The sequence below is a fragment of the Rhinatrema bivittatum genome, chromosome 7, assembly GCF_901001135.1.
Source record: "Rhinatrema bivittatum chromosome 7, aRhiBiv1.1, whole genome shotgun sequence".
Classification (NCBI taxonomy): Eukaryota; Metazoa; Chordata; class Amphibia; order Gymnophiona; family Rhinatrematidae; genus Rhinatrema; species Rhinatrema bivittatum.
This window is the reverse complement of record NC_042621.1, coordinates 89683429-89701934: the sequence shown is the minus strand read 5'-3', so window position 1 is coordinate 89701934 and position 18506 is coordinate 89683429. Positions and strand designations below refer to the sequence as shown.

At 44.7% G+C, this 18506-nt stretch overlaps 1 protein-coding gene across 7 annotated transcripts in view; it reads right to left on the bottom strand.

Annotated features, from left to right (window-relative positions):
• PRMT7 (protein arginine methyltransferase 7) overlaps positions 1–18506 on the bottom strand; it is a 323317-nt gene that overhangs the window by 158944 nt on the left and 145867 nt on the right. For all 7 annotated transcript variants that reach the window (XR_003857729.1, XM_029608658.1, XM_029608659.1 and 4 more), the window contains one exon: positions 17466–17627. Coding sequence is in view for 6 of the 7 variants with exons in the window: in XM_029608658.1 (XP_029464518.1) it covers positions 17466–17627 (162 nt within the window). In the remaining variant the exon portion in view is untranslated. The remainder of the gene's footprint in view (positions 1–17465; positions 17628–18506) is intronic.

Genomic DNA, 18506 nt, shown 5'->3' with positions numbered 1-18506 from the left:
GCTTACTTTTACCTCCTGCAATTTTGTTTTTTTTAACTTATATTGTTTCATGCAATGGCAGGAATGAGAAGTTGCCATCTTTATAGGCACCCGCGACCCTTCTAGACCCAGATTGGGCTTATGACACAGTTTTCTTTTTCTGTGCCTTTCATTTTCTTGTTCTTTTCTGGTCTTCTTTTGCTCTATTCTCCTCTCGTGGCTGTCTGCTTTTATCCTAGCCGCTGCGTATGTTCACCTATCATGTGATTCGTGAGCTGAGTGTTTTCTAGTTTTTACTTGCACTTTAATGTTTCTGAAGGTGAGTACATCATGGTATTATGTAATGCACAATATTCTCTCCCTTATCCTTTGCAATGGCCACTGAATTGAGAGTCTTTTCATTGAATCTGAACTGGTTAAATCTCCTTATTAAACATAAAAAGTTTTGTCCTATTGTAAATCTTTGCATCCTGATGTTTTTCTACAGGAGACCCATCTGTCCTTGACAGAGTCGCTTAAATTGAAAAAAGACTGGGTGGGTCAAGTCGCTTTCACGGCGGCCATTTCCAAAAAGCTATATTGCTCCTTAAACGTCTGAAAGTCAATTTCTACATCAGGAAGTGGATACTGAAGACCACTGGGTTGCTGTTGTTGCTAAAATTTATGTCTCTATCCTGCTTGTTAATGTATATGCTCCTAACTCTGATGCCTCCAAATTTTTTCAGGGCATTGTCACCCTTTCATGTAAACATGTTGAGCTTCCTATATTCCTTTGTGGGGGGGGGAGGAGGACTTCACCTTCCTTCTGGATCTTTTTATAGACCATCAATCCTCCCATCCCTGCAGACCCTTTTCTTCACTTACTGCTCTCATGGCCCTGTTTTCTCAATTCGGCTTGGTCGATCCTTGGCAATTACTTTATCCGACTAACAAGGATGTCACCTTTTTTTCCTTCCCTCATCACTCCTATTCCCATATTGATTTTTTTCTGATGTCCAAGGGTCTTTTCAGCTCGATTAATCAGGATGATATACTTCCCATTGTTATATCTGATCATGCAATTATCTCTAAGTATACACCTTAGAGATTTCTTCCCCTGCACCTCCTAACTGGAGATTTAATGAAGAATTTTTGGAAGATTCCTCTTTTATAGAGCAGATCACAACTTCTATAGAGGAATATTTCATACATAATGCTGAATGTGGCGTTTCCATCCCAGTTGTCTGGGAAGCCTTTAAGGCTACTAATCATGCAGAAATAATTAGCTACACTATTCGTATGTGCCGGCTGCAAAAACAGGAACTTGCTTTCTTAGAAACTGAAATTCAGTGCTTACTGCAAGAACACATTCTCTCTCTGAATAATTCTCCTCTCTCTGCTATTTATAAATTAAAGCATGGTATAATAAACTGTTTATTACCAGAGATGGGAAGACTGTTTTTCTTCAGAAATCTAGATATTATGCCGAAAATAATAAATCTGGTTGCATATTAGCTAACTACCTTAAAGGATGGAAGGAACATAAGAGGATTGTTGCCATTAAATCACCTTCTGGAAACACTATTTTTAAGGAGCAAAACATGACTCAGTTCCAGAATTTTTATAGTTCTCTGAACTGGTCTTCCTCTAATAAGGATTCATCCATTATTGCTACTTTTTTGTCTACCCTGAACCATCCTGCATTGTCTACGGAGGAAGCAGGAAAGCTTGACTCTCCTTTTTCGATGTCAGAGATTTCCCATGCCTTATCCTCGCTGCAAAGAGGAAAGACGCCTGGAATGGATTGATTCACTACTGAATTTTATAAGGCTTTCTCCTCATCGTTGGTTCCCAAACTTCATCTTTTATATTTGGAGTTGCAATTCTCTAGTTATGTTGCCCCTCACTTTAATGATGCATAGATAGTGGTCTTTCTGAAAACTAACCGAGACCTGTTACTGGTATCTAATTATTGGCCATTTCTCTCCTTAATGTTGATTATAAAATTTTTGTCAAAATGCTGACATTTCGCTTAAAACCTTATATGACTAAACTAATTCATCCAGCTCAGTCTGGTTTTGTGAAAGGCCACTACAAAACTGATAATGCTTGAATATTCCATAACTTGATAATGCTTGCTCAAGACAGACTAGTCCCTATGATGGCACTCAGATGCCAAAAGGGCTTTTGATCATGTCAAATGGGATTATTTATTTCATGTTCTTCGATGGTATGGTTGTGGGAATGTTTATATTTCTTTCATACAAGTCTTGTATTCTCATCCCTCTTATGTCTCTATTAAAGGTGCCCTAACTGCTCCATTCACTTTACAACATGACACGTGCCAGGGGTGCCCTCTTTCTCTTTTAATCATTCATTTGAGCCTCTGCTTCAATCCATTTGTCAGGATTCAAATATCATGGATATTCGAATTCAGGAGGTGGAAAATAAATTATTCACGTATGCGGATGATATTTTGTTATATTGAGTTCCCCAACCACTTCTATTCTGGCTACTGCGTATTATTGCATCTTTCAGGATATATAGTTAATTTGAATAAGTCTGAAATGATGCCCCTCAATTTTGCAGCTATAGTATTATCTTCCAGCTTTCTGATGTTTTGCTGGATTTCGGATAGATTGAAGTATGTGGGCATGTGTCTTTTTTAGCTCACTATCTTTAACTGCCACTAAGACCAAGGAATGTATATTGCATCTTGTATCCAATATGGTAGGGGGTTGGATACCCTTGTATTTATCCTGGTGAGGATGGTTGGATACTATTAAAATGATGCTAGCTCCTCATATTAATTTTCAGATAAGTATGCTACCAGTCTTTCTCTCTGCCCATTTTTATAAGAAACTGGAATCAATTTTATCCTCTTTTCTCTGGAATAACAAACCCCTACGAATCATTTTGTGGAAGCTTAAGCTCCCCAGGGATCGTGGTGCCATTAATTTTCTGGACTTTCACTGCTACCATGCAGCCTTTGTTCTTCAGCAGAGCTTAGCATGGATTTCTGATACTGTAACAGTGGATTACGCTCCTTTGTGGTTAAATGTAGAATGAGCACTTGCATGGCCTATTCCTCTGTGCTCTATTCCAGGCTTACCGTCTATGCAATAGTTTCATGCTAAACCAATATTTCTGACTACATATTCTGTGTTTAAACTATTAGAACAGTGGTTCTCAACCTTTTTCCCATCGTGACACACCTGACAGACCATGCTCACATATGTCACACACTGCTCATTACAATTCACGGCGGAAATAAAAAATAAAGGTCCAATATTATTTTTATTGTTAAAAATGACACAAGGAAAAGATACGTAATCTGTCTGAACAGAAATTGCATAAATAGTAAACATCCCACACCAAAACAACATCAGTTTCCAGCACTTAAACAGTAACTACCTTACCTAAGAAAAGGCAACACTAAAAATATTACACCAGTCTTTAAGACACTAATACATCTCCTATTAGGAAAACGGACAAAGTCAGGCTGCTATAGAGCCCTACACAGAAACTATATGCCAGCAGAAAACCTCACCTGAATCACATGTGCTGACCCTCACCTAACAAAGAATAAAGAGACGATTGCAGCCAAAAACTGAATTGGAAACCGCAATAAGCCAGAGTCTCTGTATGCAGTGTAACAAAGGAAAAAAAGAAACATTACCCATCCTTATAAAACAAATCAAGAAATATAAAATCAGTAGCAGTAATACCATACTAACAAAAAGAACAGATTATTTCAAAACAGCTGATGAATGGAATATCCAATAATTAAAAACTCATAGCAAAAATTTCTAGATACCAATAAAATATTTCAAAATAGCAGACACAAAGACCCAGTAATGAAAAATAATAAGGATACAAACATTTTTTTGCTCTGCATACCTGGGCATGTTTGATATCCAGGTACCCTGAGATTGTTTTGAATTATCTTTTTACTTATTTATTCTTTTGTCACTGTTTATTCTTATTACTATTGTTATTTTAAATGCCAACTGTTTATTAACAATGTATGTTTTATCTTATGTATTTTACAATTTGTAAACCATTGTGATGGCTCGTCTTAACGGTATAGAAAATTTGATAAATAAATAAACTTTCTCCTCTCTCTCACACTGGCTCTTAATTGCTCACATATAGACATGCTTTTTCTCTCTCACTTATATAGGCTCTAATTACACATTTACACATATGCTGTCTATCTTTTCATGCTTACACAAACAGGCTTTCAATCACACACATACATGCTGTCTTTTTCTCTCACACACAGACTCTCATTCACATGATTACAAATATGCTCTCTCTCTTTCTCTCATTTACACATAGGCTCTCGATCACATACTCACATGCTCCCTCATCTTAACCAGCTCTCAATCACACACAGACTCACATGCTCTCTCTCTTTCTCTCATTTACACACAGGCTCTCGATCACATACTCACATGCTCCCTCACCTTAACCAGCTCTCAATCACACACAGACACACATGCTCTCTCTCTTTCTCTCATTTACACACAGGCTCTCAATCACATACTCACATGCTCCCTCACCTTAACCAGCTCTCAGTCACACACAGACACACATGCTCTCTCTCTTTCTCTCATTACACATAGGATCTCAATCACATACTCACATGCTCCCTCACCTTAACCAGCTCTCAGTCACACACAGACACACATGCTCTCTCTCTTTCTCTCATTACACATAGGCTCTCAATCACATACTCACATGCTCCCTCACATAAACCAGCTCTCAATCACACACAGACACACATGCTCTCTCTCTTTCTCTCATTTACACATAGGCTCTCAATCACATACTCACATGCTCCCTCACATAAACCAGCTCTCAATCACACACAGACACACATGCTCTCTCTCTCTTTCTCTCATTTACACATAGGCTCTCAATCACATACTCACATGCTCCCTCACATAAACCAGCTCTCAATCACACACAGACACACATGCTCTCTCTCTTTCTCTCATTTACACATAGGCTCTCAATCACATACTCACATGCTCCCTCACATAAACCAGCTCTCAATCACACACATACTCTCTTTCACATATACAGACTCTCAATCATTCACATACATGCTATCTCACTCACACTCATACACACAGGATCTCAAATACACATATTTGCTCACTCACTCTCCCCCCACTCCCCCGAACTAGCGGCAGCAGCAGTCTCCTCCCAACCCTAAAGGCAGCAGCAACCTCCTTCATTTTCAGCCCTTGCGGAGAAAGGAGTCCCATCGGCCGTGAGATTTGACAGTGTTCCTCATTTTACTCCGAAATGCGCTGCTCATCCTTCAGGCAGAGCCTCTCTTCTTTTCTTTAAGAACATAAGAACATGCCATACTGGGTCAGACCAAGGGTCCATCAAGCCCAGCATCCTGTTTCCAACAGTGGCCAATCCAGGCCATAAGAGCCTGCCTGCACTACCACGGTCTTCTTCCCGCGCACGCACCTGATGCTCACCACTTCCTCTTCCGGGGTGCGGGAAAAAGAGAGCATGCCGGTGCCGCTGACTCCAGCTCTCCTGCCACATTCTTCCTGGGCTATCAGCATTTTAAGTCCAGGCAGAGGACCTATTTCGCTTGGGTAGGGGAGCAGCTGGGTCAGCGGGGGAACAGGAAGTGTGGCGACACACCTGCATGTTCTTGGTGACGCACTGGTGTGTCGCGACAGACCAGTTGACAACCGCTGTATTACCATATAAAATTTCTCCATTAATAATTCCTTGAAGATCATCTCCATTGGCTACTCTCTGACACAATTCTTGCTTCCAAATTGGGTTATCTTGGATACAAGCGGGCATATGGTTTCCAGCTCATTTACTTTCTACTGATGGTTTGCGATCCTCTACTCAAATAGCACAACACTACCCATATTACTTCAGATCCAGTTTTTCAGGTGGTTACAATTGTGAGCTTGTGTCTATATTTTTTCAAAAGATATGTCTTCCTAGAGGCAACTGCCTCAAATAATTATCCTACTCCAATCCGTAATAGTTGGAGGCCACGTCGCATCCCACATATATCAGCATTTTAAAAGATCTAAGTTCCCCTGCTGTATTGGAGTTGAGAAATTGTGGAATCAGGAGTTGGTCTTGTCAGATGATTTTCCATGGTATTGTATTTGAATTCTACCTTGTGTGCTCTCTGTCCTCTTCCTTTACTCATTCAATGTTTTTTTTTTTAACTCATCATGTGATTTGGACCCTGTAACGTGCAGGCCTTTCTACAACATACTTCTGTTGGTCCTGTGGCACTCCTATGGCCTCATTGCTTCATCTTTTATTTTACTGCACTTCTACAAATCTATTTTGGAAGGAAGTTTGAGGCAAGATTTCCTCCATGATGTCTATTTCTCAGCTGCTCCTCATAAGCTAGTTATTTTGAAATCATTAGTGATGTAGTCTAAATTTCCTAGATCCAAAGCTAAACTAATGGGTTTTTTTGTTTTCCGTAGCAGTTAGACTGGTTCTTTTGAATCTGAAAAATGCCTCATTTCTCAAACGTCCATTTCTGGTGGAATTCTGTCTGCTTGTTTTATAAATATGAAGTGGCTGCGGTGTGATACAACCATGTTGCCAGTTTGTTATGTATGTGGCACTCAATTGATGATTTCATGAAGTTGTGACGTTAATTGGTAATCATACAATGATGTACCTGGTATGGTTTCTCCTTTTTTTTCCTTTTTATTATAATTGTGTTGTATTTAAGATTCATATGCTCACCTTGTATTGTATTAATTTCCTAGCATGTAGGCAGACGGACTCAGGACCAGTGGGTTATGTGTTCCTCTGCTAGTAGATGGGAGAAGGAGTCAGGTTTCAAAGCTGACGTAACCCTAGATATATCCCTGCAGTGACCTCAGCTCTTTAGTATCTCTCCAGTCTCCTAGCAGATGCTGATGCTATCCCTACACTAACACGGTGTTAGCGGGATTGCAGCACAAACAAAGACATTTTTACCTTCACTTTAAAAGATCGAGCCCCACTCTCCTGCGGTGATAACTAAGGGTCCCTCCCCCAGTTGCGATTTCCTGAGGCGATTTCCGAGATCCCTCAGAGGTGTGCCTTGGTCCGGTAGCTGGTTCCGGCGTGGACTTAGCTGCTGAAGCAGCTGAAAGGCAGTGGGTGCAGAAGCTGAGCACGGTGGTGAAGGCCAAAGCCCTCTCCCCCCGCAGCCGGAGACCATCTCTGTACTCAACCGGTAAGCGCTGAGACCAGGTAAGTAGAGAAGAACCCTTCCGATCCAGAGACGTGGAAGGGCTTTGGTAAGTCTTTCCTCCGGTCTCCTTGCTTGGCATGCCGTACCGACTTTGTTCCTGATCTCCATTCGGGCGAGGGAAGGGCGTTCCGAGCGGGTAGAGTGGCCCCTCCGATGGGCTAGGCACCGTTTTTGGCTCGATCAACTCTCCACATGGTGGTCTGCAGCGGCGCCATTTTGCACTCGGTTTGGTGCGATGCCATTTTCCCCCTTCGGCTGTCGGTACGTGCGGTGTGGGCCGGCCTTCTGTATGCATAACATGAATGTACATACGCGCATAGCTGCGCGCATAACTTTGCGCATAACTTCACGCACAACCGACCGCTTACACATATGCATGCTGAGGCGAGTCGGTGCGCACACGATATACAATAACCGGCTAAATGCATAAACCGCATAGGCTATGGCCCCGGCAGCAAAGAAGCACAAGCGGCACTCTCTCTACGCAGCCTGCCATATTAGAGGCACACAGTCTGACCTGGAATCCTGCCTGTGACAGCACTGTGAGGAGGCCCAGGGAGAGCTGGATTCTCAAAAGTTTTCCAAGCCTGGCCCATCCCAGTCGGAGGACGTGTCGGCCGCGACCTTATCCAATAGTTCCCCGGACCTGAGCAATTCCAGGACGGCATCCTCCCTGGGAGAGGGCAGTTCAGGGGCCCCTATCTTGGTTCCCCCTGGGACAAAAATGAATCCGGTGGCCTTCTCTTGGTTGGAATTCTTTCAGGGCCTCCAAGCCTTTGTTCAGGCACAGTCAGCCCCAGTCCCTGCCCAACGGGGGGGGAGCCTTGCTCTCCCGGCCTTGACTGCGGGCCACGAGACATGCCACGCCTCACCAAGAGTATCCCTGACAGGGACTCAGATACCATGGATGATGACGGGGATCCACTGGAGGACGAAGAAATCCCTCCAGGCCTGGAACCATTCCGGACCATGCTTCGTTTCTTCCACAGAGATGAATTACCGGCACTAGTCTCCCAGACCCTGAGGACTCTGGGAGTTCCAGGCACGGACCCTATGGTGGAGCCAAAGAAGAACCCCATCCTGGTGTCCCTTCGTAAAGCTTCTTGCTACTTCCCAGTGCTGGAAGCCATCCAGGAGTTGATTGACCTGGAATGGGATGCCCCGGAGGCAAGCTTTAAAAGAGGTTGGACCTTGGAAGCTTTGTATCTGGACACAGCGGTCAAGGAATGCCTGCATTTCCCCTAAGTGGATGCCATGGTCTGCACCGTCTCGAAGTGAACAACCATACCTGTTGAGGGAGGGGTGGCCTTGAAGGATGCTCACGATAGGCGGTTAGAATCCATCCTTAAGCAAGCCTTTGACGCGACAGCAATGATGCTACAGATCGCTTTCTGCTGTGCCCTGGTGACTTGCTCCTGCTTGCTCCTCGTGAGATAGGCAGATAGCTCTGGGGTGCACGCCAGAGAGGCAATTGAACCCGCCATAGCCTTCCTGACAGATGCAAGCTCAGACCTAGTGTGTACCTCAGCCAGAGGAGTAGCCTCAGTGGTGGCAGCCAGAAGACAGCTATGGTTGTGGAACGGGTCAGCGGACGCAACTTCTAAGGCGAACCTCACAAAGATGCCCTTTAAGGGATCCCTCCTATTCAGAAGCGAGTTGGAGAAGCTAGCCAGTGGAGTGAATTTCCAGTGCCCGACTACCGGAATTCAGAAAAAAGAGGTCTCAGCGCCCCTCTCCCATGAGAGGTCGGACCAGGGGCTCCCAGCACTTCTGGCCCTACAGAAACCCGTCGTTCCAGTCACCTCGATGCTCGGGGAAGACTCAGCCTTTTCAGAACCGGCAACCCGAAAGAGGGAGAGGTTCGGGCTTGGGCTCGACCCGAGCTGCCCAATGAAATTGGGCCGACCCATCCACAGGAAGAGGAGATAGGGGGTCGACTTTCCCTTTTCTACCAGCGGTGGGTCAAGATCACGTTGGACAAATGGGTACTGTTCATCACATGAGAAGGATATGCTCTGGAATTTCGCAGCATCCCTCAGGACAGGTTCATGATATCACCTTGCCACTCCCAGCTCAAGAAACTGGCAGTGGAATCCACAATGATAAGGCTCCTCAGTCTGAGGGCTATAACTCTGGTACCCTCACCCCAAGTAAATACGGGGCGTTATTCCATCTATTTTATCGTGCCCAAGAAAGAGGGCTCATTCCGGCCCAACCTGGATCTCACAACAAAGAATCTTCCCGACATGACGCTCCTGTAGGAGTCCCACAGGGGTCCTCCTTATCACCCACCCTGTTTAATATTTACCTTCTTCCGCTGTGCCAGCTTCTAACTGACTTAAAAGTCAAACACTTTGTCTATGCGGACGATGTCCAGATAATGATCCCTATTAAAGATACACTTGGCAAAACTCTCGAATATTGGGAATCCTGCCTCGTAAAAATTAATGACCTGCTCGCCAGCCTAAACCTTGTACTTAACACCACCAAAACAGAACTCATGCTAATCTCTCCAGAAATGAACCATAATGCCAACACCCCTCCAATCAACTCACTCTCCTCCCAAGTCAGAAACCTAGGAGCTTTAATTGACAACAAGATGAACATGAAAGCATTTGTCAATCGTACCATCAAGGACTGCTTCCACAAACTGAAAAGGATTAAACTGCTTTTCCATTTCCATGACTTTAGAACAATTCTTCAAGCAATTATTTTTGCAAAATTAGATTACTGTAACGCTATCCTACTAGGTCTCCCTTCATCGTATACTAAACCACTACAGATGGTCCAAAATGCGGCGGCAAGAATCCTTACCAACACCAGAAGAAGGGACCACATCTCCCCCATATTAAAAAACCTTCATTGGCTCCCCATCCATTTCAGAATTATATATAAGTCCATCACCATAATATATAAAACCATCCACCACCTTACATCACTCGACCTTCAACACCCTCTCAGCCAACATAACTCCAATAGACCGACCAGAGAAGCATACAGAGGAACCCTCCATGTACCCAATACAAAATTCACGCGGCACATAACCCTGAGAGAACAGTCCTTTTCAACAGCTGGACCTTCTCTCTGGAACTCCATTCCCACGAATCTTCGCCATGAACCTTGCCTCTTTACATTCCGAAAAAGACTTAAAACCTGGCTATTTAAACAAGCCTTCCCAGAACACTCTGAAATCTCACCTCATCTACTCAAAGAATGTTTCCACTCCGGCACTGTAAATAATTAACTATGATGTTAACCTACTCATGCCTTTCTCTCTCTTCTCCTAGTTCCATTACCCCTGTTCATTGTAACTTCATTTCCAATGCGCTAGTTTTCAGTTTTATGTTATCCTGCACTCCTTGTTCAAATGTAAACCGGCATGATGTGATCTTATCATGAATGCCGGTATATAAAAAACATAAATAAATAAAAAATCTCAAGAGCGTCAGCCGTCATCTGCGGATATTGCACTTCCTCATGGAAACTCTCCACTACCTCATAATGGCAGTGCAACCGAGAGAGTTCTTAACCTCCCTGGACCTCTCCAAAGTCTACCTTCACATTCCAGTCCATCAAGACCACCAGCGTTTCCTACGGTTTGCGGTACTGGGCCGCCATTACTAGTTCCGAGCGTTACCCATCGGTCTGGCAACTGCCCCCAGCACAATTCTCCAAACTTATGGTGGTCGTGGCAGTGGCACTGAGGAAAGAAGGGATCCTTGGTGCACCCTTACTTGGAAGACTGGCTGATCCGAGCAAATTCAGTGGAAGAGAGCCTCCAGTTGACCAGCAGGGTCATGTACCTCATTCAGGAACTTGGTTGGGTCATGAACATGGAAAAGAACAGCCTCAAGCACTCCCAGTCCTTAGAGTACCTGGGGGCCTGATTCAACACTAAGCAGAACAAGGTCTTCCTCCCTCCCCCATGGAGGAGGAAAATGATGGACCAAGTACGCCGCTTGACGACCACAATGTGCCCCAAGTTGTGGGACTATCTTCAGGTCCTTGGCCTCATGGCATCAACACTGGAAGTAGTACCTGGGCGAGGGCTCACATGCATCTTCTCCAACGCTCCTTACTGTCACGCAGGAACCCACTGTACCAAGACTACTTGATTTGCCTCCATCTACCAATGGAGGTATGCTCTCAGCTCCAGTGGTGGCTACAGGAAATCCACCAAAGCAAGGGTGTAAGCCTGTCCCCACTGAGCTGAATCATCCTCACGACAGATGCGAGCTTCCTCCGAGGGTGGGGAGCCTATTGTCAGGAGCTGACAGCCCAGGGACAATGGACCAAGGAAGAGTCGAACTGGAATATAAACTGCCTGGAAGCTCAAGCGGTCAGACTAGCATGCCTGCAGTTCAGTCACAGGCTCCAGGGGCAAGCGATCTGGGTGATTTCGGACAAGGCAACAATGGTTGCCTACATCAACTGCCAGGGAGGAACCAAGCGCCATCAGGTGTCTCTGGAAATAGACCCCCTTATGGAATAAGTGGAGTTAAACCTACAAGGGATCTCGGCCTCCCACATCACAGGAAAAGACAATGTCACAGCGGACTTCATCAGCAGCGAAAACCTGGACCCAGGGGAATGGACGCTGTCGACCAAAGGCTTCCAGCTTCTAGTAAATCGCTGGGGCCTCCCGGCCATGAATCTACTAGCCACATCTCACAATGTGAAAGTCCCCGGTTTTTCAGTTGCAGACGAGATCAGCACTCCCAATGGATCAACGCCCTCATCCAGACCTGGCCAGAGGAAGACTTACTGTACGCCTTCCCCCCATGTCCTCTACCAGGCAAGATCATCCACAAGATAGAACACCACAGAGGTTTAGTCCTCCTAGTGGCCCCGGATTGGCCCAGACGCCTGTAGTATGCAGATATGCGAAGGCTCCTCGTGGGGAGTCCCCTGTGTCTCCCCCCAAACAGGGATCTTCTCCAGCAGGGCCTGATTCTTCACAAAGATCCGTCTCGATTCTCTGTTACGGTCTGGCCCTTGAGAGGGCTCGCCTGAAGAAGCCCAGTTACTTGGTGGCCATGATCGCCACCTTGCTTCGCTCTCGGTTCTTAACATCTCTGGCATACATACGGATCTGGAGAATATTTGAGGCCTGGTGCAAGGATCGCGGGGTATCCCGACGAACGGCCAAGATCCCCATGATTCTGGAATTTTTACAGGACAGCCTTAAGAAAGGGTTGTCCCTCAATGCCCTCAAGGTCCAGGTAGCAGCCCTCTCCTGCTTCAGGGCCGAGGTAAATGGAAACCATCTGTCGGCACATCCGGACTTGGCTCATTTCCTAAAAGGGGTTAAACAACTCCAACCACCCTTAAAGTTGCCGGTCTCCCTATGGAACCTCAATCTAGCAGGACCTTCCTTCAGACAGATGCACATTCTGTCGCAACACCTATTAACACTAAAGACAGTATTCTTGGTGGCAATATGCCCGGCCTGTCACATCTCGGAACTACAGGCACTATCCTGTCAGGAACAATTACTTCGATTTACTCCAGGAACAGTACAGCTTCGACTGTCCCCTCCTTCTTACCAAAGGTGGTCTCGGAGTTTCACTTGAATCAATCCATCTCCTTACCGTCACCGGAGGGACACAAGGACACAGAAGACTCCTGCCTTCTTTGCCATCTAAACATTGGCAGACTCCTAGGGGCGGATTTTAAGAGCCCTGCTCGCCTAAATCCGCCCAAATCCGGGCGGATTTAGGCGAGCAGGGCCCTGCACGCCGGTAAGCCTATTTTACATAGGCCTACCGGCGCGCGCAGAGCCCCGGGACTCGCGTAAGTCCCGGGGTTTTCGGAGGGGGCGTGTCGGGGGGCAGGCCCGAACCGCGCGGCGTTTTCGGGGCGTGTCGGGAGCGTTCCGGGGGCGGGCCCGGGGGCGTGGCCGCGCCCTCCGGACCCGCCCCCAGATCGCGTCCCGGCGCGCTAGCGGCCCGCTAGCACGCGGGGATTTACTTCTCCCTCCGGGAGGCGTAAATCCCCCAACAAAGGTAAGGGGGGGGTTTAGACAGGGCCGGGCGGGTGGGTTAGGTAGGGGAAGGGAGGGGAAGGTGAGGGGAGGGCAAAAGAAAGTTCCCTCCGAGGCCACTCCGATTTCGGAGCGGCCTCGGAGGGAATGGGGGTAGGCTGCGCGGCTCGGCGCGCGCCGGCTATACGAAATCGATAGCCTTACGCACGCCGATCCCAGATTTCAGCAGCTACGCGCGTATCTACTGAAATCCAGTGTACTTTTGTTGGCACCTGGAGCGCCAACAAAAGTACGCCTATTCGCGGTTTTTGAAAATCTACCCCCTAGTGCGGAACCTGGAGCACTCGGAACCGGTGTGCAAGACAGATCGCTTGTTTATTCTTCACAGCGGGAAGATATAGGGTGAAGTGGCTTCATGAGCTGCTATAGCTTGCTGGATCAAGGAAGTAATCAAGGCAGCTTACGTAGAAACAGGGAAGCCTTTACCCCTTCAGGTCAAAGCTCATTCTACTAGGGCCCAAGGCAGCATCCTGGGCGGAGGCTAGGCTAATGTTGCCTGCCAATATCTGTCAAGCAGCCATGTGGTCTTCCCTACACACCTTCTCCAGGTTCTACCGCCTGGACGTCCAGGCTCGAGAGGACGCAGCCTTTGCAAGGGTGGTGCTAACTGGATCATGGGCAGCCTCCCACCCCATTTGGGAGTTACTTTTTTACATCCCACTGGTCCTGAGTGAGAAGACTAAATGTTAAAAGAGAAGAAAAAATAAAAATGTGTGAAAAAGAAGTAATGAGAAATAGTTAAAATGAGATTAGAAGAATAATATGATTTATCTTGTTGAGTATGCTTTTTGAGAAAGCCATGTTTTCAGTTCTTTTTTAAAAGATTGTGAAGAAGGCTCAAGTCTTAAATCAAGTGGTAGGGAATTCCATAGTATTGGGCCAGCAATTGAGAAGGCACGTTGTCTTGTTGAGATGAGATGGTATCTTTTAGGAGAGGGAATTTCGAAGAGTCCAGTGTTTGTGGAACGTAAAGTTCTTTTTGATGATTGAAAAGTGAGTGTTGTATCCATCCAGTTAGACTTATTATTGTATAAAGCTTTATTAACACGTTTATTAACCCCTTCATAAAAATGAAGATTTGTTAGGCAAGACTTCCCAAGAGTAAATCCATGTTGACTGTGTTCCATTAAACCATGTCTTTCTATATGCTCTACGATTTTGATCTTTAGAATAGTTTCCACTATTTTTCCTGGCACTAAAGTCAAGCTCACTGATCTATGGTTTCCCGGATCGCCCCTGGAGCCCTTTTTAAATATTGGGGTTACATTGGCCACCTTCCAGTCTTCAGGTACAATGGATGACTTTAATGATAGGTTACAAATTTTAACTAATAGATCCGAAATTTCATTTTTGAGTTACCTCAGTACCCTAGAATGCATACCATCCGGTCCAGGTGATTTGCTACTGTTTAGTTTGTCAATCTGGCCTAAAACATCTTCCAGGTTCACAGTGATTTGGTTCAGTTCGTCTGACTCATTACCCTTGAAAACCATCTCCAGAACTGGTATCTCCCAACATCCTCATTAGTAAACACGGAAGCATCATAGTGGATAACACATTGAAATCGTCAGCTCAGTGTGCTGCGGCAGTCAAAAAAGCAAACAGAATGTTGGGAATTATTAGAAAGGGAATGATGAATAAAACGGAAAATGTCATAATGCCTCTGTATCGCTCCATGGTGAGACCGCACCTTGAATACTGTGTACAATTCTGGTCGCCGCATCTCAAAAAAGATATAATTGCGATGGAGAAGGTACAGAGAAGGGCTACCAAAATGATAAGGGGAATGGAACAGCTCCCCTATGAGGAAAGACTAAAGAGGTTAGGACTTTTCAGCTTGGAGAAGAGATGGCTGAGGGGGGATATGATAGAGGTGTTTAAAATCATGAGAGGTCTAGAACGGGTAGATGTGTATCGGTTTTTTACTCTTTCGGATAATAGAAAGACTAGGGGGCACTCCATGAAGTTAGCATGTGGCACATTTAAAACTAATCAGAGAAAGTTCTTTTTCACTCAACGCACAATTAAACTCTGGAATTTGTTGCCAGAAGATGTGGTTAGTGCAGTTAGTATAGCCGTGTTTAAAAAAGAATTGGATAAGTTCTTGGAGGAGAAGTCCATTACCTGCTATTAATTAAGTTGACTTAGATAATAACCACCACTATTACTAGCAACGGTAACATGGAATAGACTTAGTTTTTGGGTACTTGCCAGGTTCTTATGGCCTGGATTGGCCACTGTTGGAAACAGGATGCTGGGCTTGATGGACCCTTGGTCTGACCCAGTATGGCATGTTCTTATGTTCTTATTTAGTCTTTCTGTAATGACCTTATCTTCCCTAAGAGCCCCTGAAATTCCAAAGCTGAAATTTTTTGCGTATGGGAAACTGATTCAGATTCAAAGGCTTTAAATCGACCAGCAAAGGTAGAGGTAACATCATCTAAAGAAGATATGGATTTCTCCAAAACCATAAGGGCTGACCAAAGTGAGTCCAGGGTAATTACCAGAGGCACTGGAAGAGCAGGGCAAAACAAAATAGGCTTCATACCTTTGTTTTCCTGTATAATATTCGACTCTCCAAGATCTTCATTATTCCCCCATGGAGTTGAAGCAGTCACCTGAGAGCGAACCTGCAAGTCCATTCCAGGCGCAGAGCTCTCCAATAACTCCGAGATCTCAAGACTAGAAGCAGAAGCATCAGCTAACCCGGTCACAATCGCGGCAGGAGAAGCCTCTCCAGAGACCGCCAATCTAGGGCCCAAGGGTCCACATGGCTGTGAAAAGTCACCCGAAATGTGAGGCATAAGGGGAAATGGAGGAGTAAACTGCGTTCTGGGTCTGAAGGTGGTCTGTAAGTTCTGCGACAGGGCAGCATGCTCTTCAGGGCCCGAAGGCAAGGACGCCACCAAAGTTAAAGTATCAGAAGCGGGAAGCAGGAACTCCTCAATGGTAGGTTAAAGAGAATCTGAGTTAGGGATGGTTAGCCCCGAGTCCTGAATCTTAGCCTTCCGTTTAGTATGAGGCATAGTGGCAATAAAACATGCGGAAAAAGAGGAGCACCAACAACTCAAGCCACTCAACAGGCAGCCATCTTGGTCCCCTGCAATTCTTATTTTAATTATAATTTTGATTGCACTTTTCTGTGAGACTTATTTAAGAAAAATAAATATATATTGCCAGCCACAATAGCAAGACCACATTTGTCCTAGAACTCACAGTTTCGTAAAAAAGGTTTAAAGGAAAAAAAAGGAAGGAATAGTTAATAACACTAGAACAAGATTTATCTTTTAAAGATTTTCAAATTCCTTCACCTATTCCAACAGTGTCCTTTTAAGATATCCCGAAGGCACACTAACATTTTTAGCAGTAGCCCCTCATAAATGACCTCCTTATTTTATTATTTATTCATAGCTTTATCAGATTCTTTGCAGCTTGTAACAATTTTTATTACCTCAATCAAAGGTGATGCTATTCCTGAATGTTTAAAGGTCTCAAAAGCTCATGTTCGTCATCATCCTTTTCTATTCCTTATGTTACTCTGAAAGGTAATGTAGCCTGCAAAGAATCCAGTTTGCTCCAGGATTAATGCAGCTGTTGTAATACTTTCTACTTTTCCTACCTCCAACAGCTACCACCTAATGGAATTTTCTCTTTCAATTTACAATCAAAGTCTCTAGTAAGGCTTAAATCCATTGTATGTTAACAGATTTTCATCACTGTAGCAGGTAATTTTAAATTTCTTTCAAAGAGCTTTTTCCTTCTTCCTTTAAGAATGATTGTGTTCTAGAATATATATTATGCAGCAGGGAGCAAAGTAAAATTACAGAAACTTTCAGCCTGTTTTTTTTATTTGTTGAGGAAAAATGATGTCAATCTTTATGGAAGTGCTCCTAAAAATCAAAAGCAAAGCCATAACAATAAAGCACTCTCGCCATAGCATACAAAACCAAACTATCATCTGATTTTGATTTCAAATTAAAAATAACCCACGTCACAATAAGGCACATTTATGAAGTAACGTGTCTACCCTTTTGGTTTCAGATGTTAAGTTGCTTTGATTTGTTTCTATTGTTAAAAAGCATGACTTCAGCTTGAACGAGACCCTGTGGCTCCTCAACAGGACAAGCTTGAAATATAAATTACTGACAAAAGCATCTCATTCTTGTCAGATTTGAGAGATGCCCCTGCTAAGTGCAAGAGCCTTACCTTGAACTCCACCACCATTGTGTAGAGAGAGGCAGACTGGGGCAGAATGGTGGCATTGTTGATTAGGTGGCCATCTACTGCGGTCCTGGCGTACCAGAAATATAGGTTATGCCACGGCAAGAGACTGGTGGTGAAAAAGGGCTCTCCAATTAAAACAGAAACCTGGATTTAAGAAAGGAGGAGGGAAAACGAATTCATGAAGGAATAGAGACTGAAAGCATTTTAAACCGTAATAACAATATTAACTTGCCTCTGACTTGATTACTTACTCTTTTATTACAATATTTTCTCTTGTAACACATTTATATTTTTTGGATTAAAATAGTGCAACTTTTATTATAATTCCTCTCTGCCTTGCTTTTACAAAATCATCTTCCTTGAATCCACATAATGCAATATCTATTTTGTATATCTATTAGTGTAATGCCTGAACCCAAACAACGAGCCCTAGGTTGGGAGAGTTGGGTTCTACACCTCGAACAGGTTCTTGAGAACAGACCAGCCAAACCTACTGTCCCATTGGCCATCCCTATCCACGCAGTAATCGGATGTGAATGTGTGGAGAGAACTTTACGTCCAGCCTTGCAGATCTCCTTCATGGGAACTGCTGCAAGTGGGTCACTGACGCTACCATGGCTCTGACAGAATGAGTCTTGACCTGACCCCCAAGATGCAGTCCCACCCGGGCATAACAGAAGGAGATGCAATCTGCTAGCCAACTGGATAGTGTCTGTTTGGCAATGGCAACTCCCAACCTATTCCTATCAAAAGAAACAAAACGTTGTGTGGACTGTCTGTGGGCTTCTGTCTGCTTCAGATAGAAAGCTAAAGCTTGCTTGCATTCCAAGCTATGCAGTACTCATTTGCCTTGGTGCAAATGGGGCCTGGGAAAGAATATTGGTAGGATGATTGACTGGTTAAGATGGAAATCCGTCACCACTTTAGACAGGAACTTAGGGTGCATACGCAAGACCACCCTGCCATAATAGAATTTTGTATAAGATGGATAAGTCACTAAGGCCTGAAGCGCGGTGAAGTGAC